The following is a 13,057-nucleotide window of genomic DNA, read 5'->3' on the forward strand; positions in this document are numbered from 1 at the left end:
GGGTAGCTCTTTCAAAGAAAAGGCTCAAGCATGATGGGCTGAATGGCCTCCTGTTCCGTATGCTTCTATGATTCTTTTCTTTAATTATCTCCTTTTCATAAATCTTTAGTTTTAATAATCTTGGTCCTTTTTGGTTTTGTAAAAATAATATTTTAAAATATATTTGTGGGGGGGGGGTGCAATATTCTTCAAGTTACTATTTTCATGGAACTCTCAAAACTAGTCTAGAAATTACCATTGGTAACAGGAATGGACAAACATGTTCATGTTACATTCTTCTGTTTGGCATTTTAGCCAAGGTGTGATCCTGTTTTTAAAATGCAGGGCAAAGGAATGTTGTATGAATGTGTTAAAATTCTTCTAATATTGCCAACGGTCATTTCTATATTGCTATCTCTTCAACTTGGTGATGTATCATGAAGTATTGTCCTTTTTTTAATTTTACTATTTTTGTTTCACACTTGATGTGACCAGTGTGATCTTCATGAAAGTTTATGGGAGGTGGGTGTAGAATTCCACTAGTTACTTAAATAGGCTGTTTATTCCAATGAAGTGCCTACATGTTGTTGATTACAAAAGCACCTCTGCTCTTATTATGTGTTTTTTTCCCTGAGGACGGGGAATGGAATTTCTCCTGTTTCTGTATCAGTGACTGTCTCCAGACCTTTTCGTGCAGGCAGTCATCTGGATTCAACTGAGCAGAGCTTCTCAGTGCTGGCAGGATGGATGGTGTTTTGCTCTCTGCATCTAAATGATGGTTCACGTTTGTCTGGTGCATTTCTGTATGGACCACACCAGATACATGCAAACACACTTTTGGCGTTATAAGACCTGTTCTTCCTATTACTTAGATATAGATATCGGGGCCAGTCTGGTTTTGCAGCCTTCTCGCAGAGAATTTGCAAGTGAGCGTGCGCACACAGCTTTTCCATCTGAATGCTCATAGACTGCAATCGTGCCACTGGCAACATTCCGCCTGCTCAGCCCAGAGATCTTTGAACCAATAGGAGCTGGAACTTGAGTGCACTTGAATAGCTGACATCGATTTGAATTGACAGTTGTGTTGGCCGGATGATCAGAGCATCGGCCTTGCTTAGACAAATGGCCGGCAAAAAGAAATGAAATGGAGTGAGAGCAGACAAATTGCAGCCTAAATGTCTCATGGATTCTTGGTGACTGCTCTGAGCAGTTCCCTGTTCATTTTATTTAAAATGTGATGGAAAGATGGTTTGGATTTTTTTTGATCTAATCCTTCAGATTTGGAACTTACCCTTTTTGAGAAGGATATTTTCTCTCTGGAGCTTTATTTTTAAACCGATGAAGCCTCCAAAAGGTACGGAACTTTACCATAAATAATCATGGATGTGGTTCAGAATACATACAAATGCTGAATTCGAGATGCGTACTTAAAGGGATGTTCTCGTCCAGTAGAATGCTACCTTTTAAGAGTTCTTTGACACCTGAACTGGCCCTGATGGCTGTGGATAAATGCATTACATGTTGTGTTACTGAGCCATTCAGACTAGTAAGGTCCCTTTTGAATGGTTGTAGAAGCAGCAAAGTTGCCTTCAGTGTCCCTGGTCTAGGGAGTGGAAAAAAAACAGCCAGGCCTCTTGCTTCTGTCTCTTTCCAGTGACCCCTGCCGCAAACGCATGCGCTTTATGAAGACAGGGTTAGACTCTGTTGTGATGGCCCAGGGGCAAATTAGCCTACTGAATCTTGCCACATAGGCTCAAATTGTCATTTGAGCAAGGTACAGAAAAGCTTTTCATTTCCATGGAACAATACCCCAGCATGAGTCATCACCTTCAGGGTAGGGGGGAATAAGGGGGAAAGTGAGAAAAATTGAAAGAAAATTATACATGTACAGTGTTTTTATAGAGTTGTGTTGTTATAGCTGACAGCAAGATAGTAACAGTTAGTAAATATTTCTCTGAATTTCCCAGTTTTGTATCCACTCATGAAAATAAGAGTCACCCACAGCAACGAGGGAGTATTGTACTGTCAGAGGTGCCATCTTTCAGATGAGACATTAAACCGAAGAGACGGCTGCCCTCTCGAGTGGAAGTAAAAGATCCCTTGGCACTATTTAAAGAAGAGCAGGGGAATTCTCCTGGTGTCCTGGCCAGCATTTATGCCCCAACCAACACCACCAAAAACAGATTAGCTGGTTGTTTATCTGCGTTTCCCTGCATTATAACAGTGACTACATTGGCTGTGAAGAGCTTTGGGACATCCTGAGGTCGTGAAAAGTGATATATAAATGCAAGCTCATTCTCCTGTGGCAGTCCAGAAAGAAAAAGGAAAGAACTTGTGTTCATATAGTGACTTTACATCCTCAGGCTGTCCCAAAGCACTTCACAGCCAATGAATTACTTGGAAATGTAGTCAGTGTTGATTTGTAGGCAAATGCGGGGCAACCAATTTGCATACAAGGTCCCACAAACAGCAATGAGATGAATGACGAGTTAATCTGTTTTAGTGGTGTTGGTTAAGGGATGGTTATTGGCCAGGACATCAGGAGAACTCTCATCCAAAAAAAAATGTCATGCAATCATTTACATCCACTTGAACAGACAGAAGTGGCACCTCCAACAATGTAACACTCCCTCAGTACTGCGCTCAAGTATCAGCCTAGATTATGTGTTCAAGTACTAGAGTGGGGTTTGAACCCTTGATCTTCTGATACTGAGCCAAAGAGTGCTAACATTGAGTTAAGCTGACATTTGAGCTCACTCTATAGTTTGGCCATTTAAATTCCCTACCAATTTAATAGATTTGATACTGCTGAATGCCATGCTGTCACTAGCAGGGAACTGAGTTAATCCAGGTTTCTGTGCAGGCAAGTAGCCTGATTCTGGCCTGTCAAGGCGTTCGATTCCAACTGGAGTAAGAGTTGGGGTTCATTGCTTGTTTCAATACAGATAATTTGCCACAAATCTTGAAATGATTTCACTGTGAGTCTTTTTAATCTGTTTAGTACCACATCTTCACTCTGCCATTGTGATAATGGTATCAGGTCCTTAAAAATGCAAGATAGGCCGCACTTCACAATACGGCAAGAATCCAATCTTCCTAGTGTTAATTTGTCCAGCCGTACTAATGTGTTTGACATTGTGCTCAGTGTGTAAACAGATCTCTGGAATTTATTTCAAAAGGCAAGCAGAATACCACGGAAACTTTGCTAATTGGGACTTTCCATAGTAAACCCCATAGATGCAGTGAGATCTAAAAATGGTACATATGCAACTGTCACTTGGGTCTTGAATACCTCCTTGGATCTGTTAAGTGGATGAAGAATGTGGCCTTTTGCTGCATTCCTACAAAACCAGAAACTAGTGTTCTGTAGGCAAGAGGGTTTTGACTTTTTTGTAAAAAAATGGTTATTTATGAAGTCAAAGAGTAATGATAGGAGTCTGTACATGAGCCTGTTTAACTGTATCAAGGAAGGCAAATACAGTCGCTGCATGGGTACACTAAGACAAAAAGTGCATACCATTCACTAGACTTCAGGAATTTCTTTTGGTTTGAATACAACGCTAGACTAGCAGGAGTTGAAATCTCTCCCACCCATCCTACTGGACCCGTGGGCATGACATTAAAATAAATGGCCTCCTTGGCTACTGGTCTCAAAGATGATGAAAACACATGGCAGAACATGAACATTGGCACCTTCTGGCTACAGAGTCTGACTTCTCTTTTTTTAATAAAAAACAAATTGAAATGTTCAGCATTTGGGAATAGAGAGAAAAACCTTTAACTACAGACATCTGATAATTTTCCAGTTTGGTTTGTATCCATCTAGTGTGTAAGCTTGTGTTTATACTTTATTTGCCATCCTCATTTTATTTGCTTCAACTTCGTAGAAAATTAGATAATGAGCAGAAACTGAAAATCATGCAGCTATCTAAAACTCTGCCCGCATCCTAACTCGCACCAAGTCCCATTCTCCCATCACCCCTGTGCTCACTGACCTTCATTGTCTTCTGTCTTCACAAAAGAGAGGGACGATGCAGACACTGTAGTTAAGGAGGAGGAGTGTGAAATATTGGATGGAATAAACATAGTGAAGGAGGAAGTATTAAGGAGATTAGCATCTTTGAAAGTAGATAAATAACCAGGGCCGGATGAAATGTATCCAAGGCTGTTAAAAGAAGCAAGGGAGGAAATAGCGGAGGCTCTGACCATCATTTTCCAATCCTCCCTGGCTACAGGTGTGGGGCTGGAGGATTGGAGGACTGCTAACATTGTACCATTGTTTAAAAAGGGAGAAAGAGATCGACCGAGTAATTATAGGCCAGTCTGTCTAATTTTGGTGGTGGGCAAATTATTGAAATCAATTCTGAGGGACAGGATAAACCGTCAATTTGAATGTCCTTGATTACTCAGTGGCTGTCAGCATGGATTTGTTAAGGGAAGGTCGTGTCTGACTAACTTGATTGAATTTTTTGAGCAGGTAACAAGGAGGGTCGATGAGACTAGTGCATTAGATGTAATCTACATAGATTTTAGCAAGGTTTTTGACAAGGTCCCACATGGCAGACTGGTCAAAAAAGTACAAGTCCAAGGGAGAATGGCAAGTTGGATCCAAAATTGGCTCAGTGGCAGGAAGCAAAGATAATGGTCGATGGGTGTTTTTGTGAACGGAAGACTGTTTCCAGTGGGGTTCCGCAGGGCTCTTGCTTTTTGTGATTATATATTAATGATTTGGACTTAAATGTAGGGGGCATGATTAAGAAGTTTGCAGATGACACAAAAATTGGCCGTGTGATTGATAGTGAGGAGGAAAGCTGTAGACTGCAGGAAGATATCAATGGACTGGTCAGGTGGGCAGAAAAGTGGCAAATGGAATTCAATCCGGAGAAGTGTGAGGTAATACATTTGGGGAGGGCAATTAAGGCAAGGGAATACACAATTAATGGGAGGATACTGAAAGGTGTAGACGAAGTGAGGAATCTTGGAGTGCATGTCCACAGATCCCTGAAGGTAGCAGGACAGGTAGATAGGGTGGTTAAGAAGGCGTATGGAATACTTTCCTTTATTAGCTGAGGCATAGAATATAAGAGCAGGGAGGTTATGCCGGAACTATATAAAGCACTGGTTAGGCCACAGCTTGAGTACTGTGTACAGTTCTGGTCACCACATTACAGAAAGGATGTAATTGCACCAGAGAAGGTACAGAGGATATTTACGAGGATGTTGCCAGGACTGGAGAATTTTAGCTATGAGGAAAGATTGGATAGGCTGGGGTTGTTTTCTTTGGAATAGAGGAGGCTGAGGGGTGATTTAATTGAAGTGTACAAAATTATGAGGGGCCTAGATAGAGTGGATAGGAAGGACCTATTTCCCTTGGCTGAGAGGTCAATAACCAGGGGGCATAGATTTAAAGTGGTAGAAGGATCAGAGGGTGGTAGGGGTCTCGAACTCACTGCCTGAGAGGGTGGTAAAGGCTAAAAATCACCCCAATGTGCACCTGAAGTGCCGTGACCTACGAGGCTACGGACCAAATGCTAAAAAGTGGGATTAGGCTGGGTGGCTCATTTTCGGCCGGCGTGGATACGATTGGCCAAATGGCTTCCTTCTGTGCTGTAAATTTTCTATGATTCTGTGGTTGGCTCCCGGTTCGGCAACACCTTGATTTTTAAAATTCTCATCCTTGTTTTCAAATCCCTCCATGGCCTCGCCCCTCCCTATCTCTGTGGCCTCCAGCCCTACAACCCTCCGAGATCTCTGCGCTACTTCAAGGCTTGCCTCTTGCGCATCCCTGATTTTAATCGCTCCACCATTGGCAGCCGTGCCTTCAGCTGCCTAGGCCCCAAACTCTGGAATTCCCTCCCTGAACCTCTCCGCCTCTGTACCTCTCCCTCCTCCTTTAAGACGCGCCTCAAAACCTACCTTTTTGACCAAGCTTTTGGTCACCTGTCCTAACATCTCCTTATGTGGCTCGGTGTCAAATTTTGTTTGATTACACTCCTGTGAAGCGCCTTGGGGCATTTCACTACGTTAAAGGCACTCTATAAATGCAAGTTGTTGTTGTTGTCTGATGCATTTAAATCCTAGTGCTCCTGCTACTGGAGTTGCTGGGTCAACAATAGTTGCATTTTGTTTTGAAGGCAAGATATCATTTAGTTTTGAAAGACAATGAAGATGTGCTGAGTGAGTGGGTGAGTCAAAGACATTTTGGCCGTCAGAAAAATTTCAGTGATGTGGTGTTAACTTTTGTTGCCATGGTTTCAGAGTGTCTGAGAGCCAGTGAAAGTGCAGAGATTTTGGAGGCGCTTACTGTTTCCAGGGCATTTTACTAGAGTGAAGTTGAACTTTGTGATCAGGTGGATACTAGCAGAACAGCAGTATTGAGAAATATGTCTGCTTGTGAGACAATACAAGGTACTTTGAATGTGTGTGTGTTGTGTGTGTGTGTGTGTGTGTGTGTGTGTGTGTGTGTGTGTGTGTGTTATGGACCTGTAAAATAATTCATTAAAATCTTTTCCAAAACATTAGTGAATCTGTGTAATAAAATGTTACTTTTTTAAGATTATCAGAATATCATAAGTGTGATTTGCTTGTTCTCTTTCCTCATCTCTTGGTTTGGCACTGTACAAAGCAATGCATTTTTAATAGAAAACCATGACTTGGGCCAATGAATGGATTAGCAAGAAAGCCCTGCTTGCAAATTGATTACTAAGCATTTCTACAAGAATCCCCATAAATACTGGAGGGAAATGGCTGATGTACTGTACTTTCAATCTGAGGATATGCTGCAAAAAATCCCTATTTTTTTCTGTTTTTTTCTTCGGCAGGGATGGCATTCCCTGTGGATTTACTTGCAGAGTTGGAGCATGAAGACATTGAGCATTCTGCAGAGGAATACATGTCTAATCTTTTGTACGGTGATCCTGACAAGCTGGAGTATTTCACACTACCCAACAGAAGAAAGGTAAGACACTCGGCACATCTGCTGCAGGCTTTCTGGTAGGAAAGAAAATCATCACAGAATGTGAACCCCCGAAGACAAAAGTGCCTCCATGTTATTATGTGGAATGAATTATAATTAATATTGTTGTGATTTGTTAACCCATCGGTATTGACCGTTAAACTCCATGACAACAGAGTTGCCCAAAAACTTGAGTAAATGTAACATTGGATTGAGTTTTGAACACTAGAGCAAGTGACTGGTAAAGTTAATGTGTTAATTGTTTTCTGGTAAATCAATAACAGACTAACCCAAAATATTCCCCATTCTGATGCAGCTACTGGAAAATTACCTGAATAAGTGAATAGGTAAAATCCATTTCAGTTTGTTGTAATGTAACCCTTCTGTACTGGCTTTTCATGTCTGCTTTTACCATCTACATTTAAAAGCTGCATAATATTTTTAATGCTAAGATAAATCTGAAAAGCTGGTTGATGGGGCATCACCTGTAAGTTAGCTACACAAAAATGTAGGAGAGCTGAGTGAATATTTGGTATCGAAATATTTCTGCTGGCCATCTATTCAACTATCATGGGATTCGTAGCCAGCTTCTGAATGACCGTTTCAAAGGAAAACTATGTGCTCGTTATAGAAATTATTTTTTATCAAAGTTTGTGGATCTCTATTTCCTAAGCTCAACTTTTTAAACAAAAATACTATCGTAGCTGCCCCCGATTTTGGTTCTGTGGATAAATACATCAATTGTTGTCGTACTGATCCATATTATCAAGGAAGTTCCCAGGTTTGATCCCTGATATTGAGTTGGGTGATCTCGACTAGGTACAAGTGAGGGAAGAATAGAGCTTGGCTGTGATGTCCCACAGGTGAAATCGCCTGCATGTACATGAAGAATGACCACTTGGGTGAGGTACTGATGATTCCTGTAAACGTGGTTTGCTAGCCTATCTAAGCCAGTTCTGATGAAGGGTCACACCCAAACTATTATGCTATCTTTCTCTCTCAGATGCTGATCCACCAGCTTCACATTTCTAGCACTTACTGTTTTTACTTTTACATTTTCACAGCTTATTGCTGCTATTGCCCACAAATCTCTCTTGCTGTCAGTGTGATTGATTAGGAACGAATCTGAGCTATCAGTCAACGGACCAAATGCAAAAACAAATGTCTGAACTGTACATGCTCGGGAAATCTGTGGAAAGAGGAAAAAAACACTTGAGCCCCAATTTTAACCTAACCTGCCCAGCGGGAACTGGGTAGGTTCAGGTCAGACGTCCATTTTACACCCCAGCCCATTTTATGCTCCATTGACTTCTAAATCGGGCTGGACGTAACATGGGCATCCGACCCGATCTCAGCCCATTCCCACCGGGTGTGTTAGGTTAAAATCGGGGCCTGAGTTTCAGAGGAAAGTATTAAGCAAGGAGAAGAAATAGATGCTAATAGATTCATTCAGAATTAATGAGCAAGAATGGTGTGGTGGGAAAAGAGATGATTAATGGATTGCATTTTGTTGCTTTAGTGTCAATATTAAAAGTTGGATTACTAATTACATGTTCAGGTACCTGATTTGACACAGACTCATGTATGTTTCTTGAACACAGATTCCGGTTAGTCTGTCCTCTATTGCTTTTGTTCCACTCTATGGTGGCGATACGACGCACAAAGTTCTGGCCTTGTTTGCTCCTGAAAATCAATTCACAGGTTAGTGCTATATTTTTCTAATGCGAATTGCCAGTTAAGAGAGCATTTCATAATTCTGCAACTTGTATGTCCATCCTGCTTATTAAATAGGACACTTTTTGTAGTTGTAGTGGAGAAATTGTTTCCACTGGCTGGAGTGTCAGTAATCAGAGGAGATAGATTTAGGATAATTGGCAAAAGAACCAGCAGGGGAGAATTGTAAGATTCTATGATTTTTATATTATCTATATTACATTGGTCACTTTGATAAGTTTTCCATTTGCCTTTGCTTTCTAGCACAAGTTTCTGATTTTCTCTCTGTAGGTTGCTTATTATTGTGGGTCTCCCTGGTCACCCTCCACTCTACTCTATAATGAGCTGACACAGAAATATAAAAATGGGGCGAGTCGGGATAAAATTTGCCCCATCCCTTTCCCTTGAGATGAGATACCATCTGATGCTCCACTAACTTGCCTGCCTGAGGGCTGACTGAACTCGCCCAAATGAACAAACTGATGTTGAGCAGGAGCCAATCTAGGAACATGGACTCACATTTCAATTTATGGGAGTCATGCACTTGACCACATGAGTGATCATTGCAGAGCTTTTCCTTTTTTCAAAACTTATTGACAGCCAATTTTAACACACTTGCTAGTTACCATCTTATATATATATTTCTACATTTCTTGCTATTATGTCACTCATTGAATCACCATTTCATTGGTGCTAAGGGTTTCAGTGAGTGCTGAAGAGGCCATACGCCTGTAAAACCACTTGGATTTAACTTTGCTAAATCTAGTGAAATAGGAAAGTAAAAATCGATGTATGAGCTAACACATGTTTGTGGTTAACAAGCAGATAACGTGTCCTCCTTTTATCAAATTCCATAGAACTGCTTGTACGTTGATGAAGGTTGTGATGAAGCTGCCACTCATATCATCTTTTGTCTTCCTTTCAAGCTGCGGCGTTGTACCTAGTGGATAGGTGGTGGGCAATAGATGACATCATTAAAACGTCTGAGTCCTCCCGTCAGGGTCCCCAGCAGGTAAATTAACCCTAAATATTTTAAGTGTACATTGCATTATCACAGTAAATATATGCGTGTTGCTAAGATCTAATTTGGGAAATTATTCAGTTGGAGATGGCAAGTTTCCTGGGTGTAAATTAGAATCTAATCAAGTTGTACATAATTTAAAAATTTACTCAGTATATTTTTAATCTGCAGTAATGCATTGAGAAGTTAGACATAACACTGATCAATGTTATTGCAATAGATGCAAAGAACTGCCATTGTCCAATAAATGCTTCCTAGTGACTCATCGGGCTTATCCAGTGAGTAGCTGAGCCATACAGACCAGGAAGGTCCTAGGTTTATTCCCCAATTGTGCTGAGTTAGCTGGTCTCAGCTAGGGTGGAAGTAGTATGTTATGATTGGCCTCGGTGCCTTCCAGCCAGGGGAAAAATCAGCCAAGGTTCCTCCTCCTGGGCACTATCCAGAGATGTCTGACAAAAGTGGGCATGTGTGAACAGCTAGTGAAGAGAACAGGGGTTCATTTGAATAGTCTGCCAACATCCATAGTCAAGGCTCATGTATAAGTAATGACCACTGAGTGAGGTACAGAGGAGTGCCTGATACTGATGCAACCAACCGCACCCTAAAAGGGGTTAATGCTTCATGAGGGGAAATGTATATATTCTTCATTAAACTGATGATCTGACTTAGGCCACAGAATGGCCAAGTGTCATAAATGGGATTAATAGAATTAATAGAACAGTACTCATCCAAGATTAGGGCTGAAGCAGGTTGTTAGGGCAGAATAGGGAGATTTACTTTACATCTAACTGCCACGTGAGTGCTTGATACTGGTACCTGGGGGTAATTTTAACCCCCGAGAATGGGCGGGTGGAAAGTTAAAGCAGCAGCCTTTTGGAGCAGGACCGCATCCCGGCTCCTCCAATGTGCCCACTTCCGGGTTTAACCCAGGCGCGTTAGGTTGCGCGTGCACAACAGAAACCTGGAAGTCCCATCCCCACTTAAAGCCAGTGGGCCGATATTTAAAGGGCCAATTCAGGTAGTTGAAATACTTTAGGTACTCAGCTTTTTGCGGATTCTGCAACAGAAATGGATTTAACTATTTCTGAACGTGTCTCCCGTGACTTCTGCAACACACCATTGAAACGGAGGCGAGTTGCAGTCGAAGCTCCTTTGGCCCTTTAAAGCAGTGATTGACACATCTCAATAAAAGATGAGGTAATACAGCTGGGCACTCAGTTCTCTCAGACAAATGTTTGACTGGGAGTTCTTTGTGTTTAGACTGAGATTTCTTTGTTGAGACTGAGAATTCTTGTGTTCAGACAAATTTACCTACATTTGGAGCCCCTCAAACTGACAAGATCAGGATGGGGGTGGGGGGGCGCAATGGATCCATTCAACAGTACACCTGAGGAGGAGGAAAATGAAGATGGGGACCCCATCGCCAGAGCAGCCACGCACATTGCTGCCTGTGATGCCAGGGATGCCCTCGTCTCTAACAGGTTCTAAAATTGAGATCTGCAAATTGAAGACTTTGAAATACTTAGGCCACTTGGATCAACCACCCCCACCAACCCACCTCCCCCCTCCCTTTGCACAAAACAGTCCTTCAACCACGCACACACCCATTGCACACGCTCCCAATGGGTGGCATCATGTCTTGGCATTCATGATGAAGCACATGAAAGGGCGAATTCACAAAAGGGACTCTAGCACATCTTGGCCATTCTTGTGATAATTAAATTTAACGTGTCATAACAAAAAAATATATAAATTAACAACATGAGAGCTCCCTTGTGAATTACAATTACTTAGTCTTTCTCTTTCCACTGCTTCTATGTGGTGCATCCCCTGTGGCTTCAGCAGAGGTAGTGGCAGGTTGCACAGGTCCCTGCCCTGATTGCTGAGATGCTCTCGGCCTATGCCCGTGAGGACCCTGCCAGAGACTGCTCCACCTACACCTGTGCAGGGGCAGACTCGACCATCGGGAGAGGAGGCAGCATTGTGGGTACTGGTTGAGGAGGGGGCAATGTTTGAGACGTGGGAGCACTTTGAGTGGAGTCCCCACTTCCATGTCCCCTTTTGCCATCATCCCTCTCCTGGGCCAATGCAACATCACTCCCACTCTGGCCAGCAGGTTGGTGAGCAGATGTAAGGCCACGGCTAGCATATGGCATGGCCTGCATGGACTCATTTGAGAGCCATGCTTAAGCTCAATGGAGGCTGCCAATCTCTCCATTGCAGACATTCTTGCACTACTAAACCACTAGCGATGGAGTTGGACACCTCCGTCCTCTCTGCTATTGTGGAGAGTGTGCGTGACACCTTTTTCATTACCTCGCAAAGTTGCTGAGCAGCTGCTGCTGTCCAGCTGAGCAGAGTTTGGAGAGGAGTGTGCCCCCTGACATGGACTCTCCATGGCTCCCCTGTGCCAGTGTCTGTTCGTGCTTACTTCAGTGGTGAGTCACCAGGACCCATCAAAGTGCAAGTATCAGCGCTGGTGAATTGCTCTATGTCCTGTGACGGTGCACCCTCAGAAGGAATGAGCTCCTTTGAGGAATCTCTCTCTTCAATTTCTGCTGATTCCTTGTGAAGGCCCTGGAAGACAACAGAAAGCGATATTAATGATTCATAATGATTCAAAAGTGACAGTCTTTCTAATGACCATACTGAGGTCTGGCATAGTTACGTCATTGATAAAATCAATTCATCATGTGTGTGAAGGATGTCATAGTTTTGTCACCAGCCATCTGCGGGTTGCCAGTGTCTCCATCTCCGACGGATAGGGATGCAATGGCGCGACTTATTTCCACGGCCTCCGTCTCCACATCTGTCAGCTCCACTATACCCAGTGGACCACCTCCAGTTCTGGTCCCCTCTCTCGCATTTTGCACTCTCTTCTCCTACGGAGAAAGAGCAGACCTGTGAGTGACTGAAGATGAAGTCTTCACCTGATGGATGCATTACTTTGGGTGAGGCTGACAATGAAACAGATGCATTAGAGGGTGAATATCAGACAGATACATCAGGATCGGGGTGAGTGGCAGTGGGTGGGTGAATAAATGGGCAGTTGAGGAAGTGCATAGAAAGCGAAGGATGGTTGCTGCTGCTGATACTTAAGTAGGTGTGAGGAGTTATGTGATGGCGTAGGCATGACAACACAGTGGTTTGTGGGGGAGTTGGGGGGTGTTGAACAGCACAGGTTATGGGTGAATCAGTAACTCCACTCACTTTTCCTGACCTGGTTAGGTCATTGAAACGCTTCCTGCACTGAACCCCAGACATGGGCACTGTGCTGCTGCTGCTCACTTATTCTGCTACCTCCAGCCAAGCATTTTTGGTTACAGAGCCAGATTGCTTCCTGCCATCCATTGGAAACATTACCTCCCTCCTGGCTCTCACTGCAACCA

At 42.9% G+C, this 13,057-nt stretch overlaps 1 protein-coding gene across 4 annotated transcripts in view; it reads left to right on the forward strand.

The window, feature by feature from the left end:
* The window catches only part of LOC137320829 (soluble lamin-associated protein of 75 kDa-like), a 163,260-nt gene that overhangs the window by 121,875 nt on the left and 28,328 nt on the right, over nucleotides 1-13,057 (forward strand). For all 4 annotated transcript variants that reach the window (XM_067982710.1, XM_067982709.1, XM_067982711.1 and 1 more), the window contains 3 exons: nucleotides 6,801-6,937; nucleotides 8,536-8,635; nucleotides 9,574-9,659. In XM_067982710.1, the coding sequence (XP_067838811.1) occupies nucleotides 6,801-6,937; nucleotides 8,536-8,635; nucleotides 9,574-9,659 (323 nt within the window). The remainder of the gene's footprint in view (nucleotides 1-6,800; nucleotides 6,938-8,535; nucleotides 8,636-9,573; nucleotides 9,660-13,057) is intronic.

The sequence above is a fragment of the Heptranchias perlo genome, chromosome 4, assembly GCF_035084215.1.
Source record: "Heptranchias perlo isolate sHepPer1 chromosome 4, sHepPer1.hap1, whole genome shotgun sequence".
Classification (NCBI taxonomy): domain Eukaryota; kingdom Metazoa; phylum Chordata; class Chondrichthyes; order Hexanchiformes; family Hexanchidae; genus Heptranchias; species Heptranchias perlo.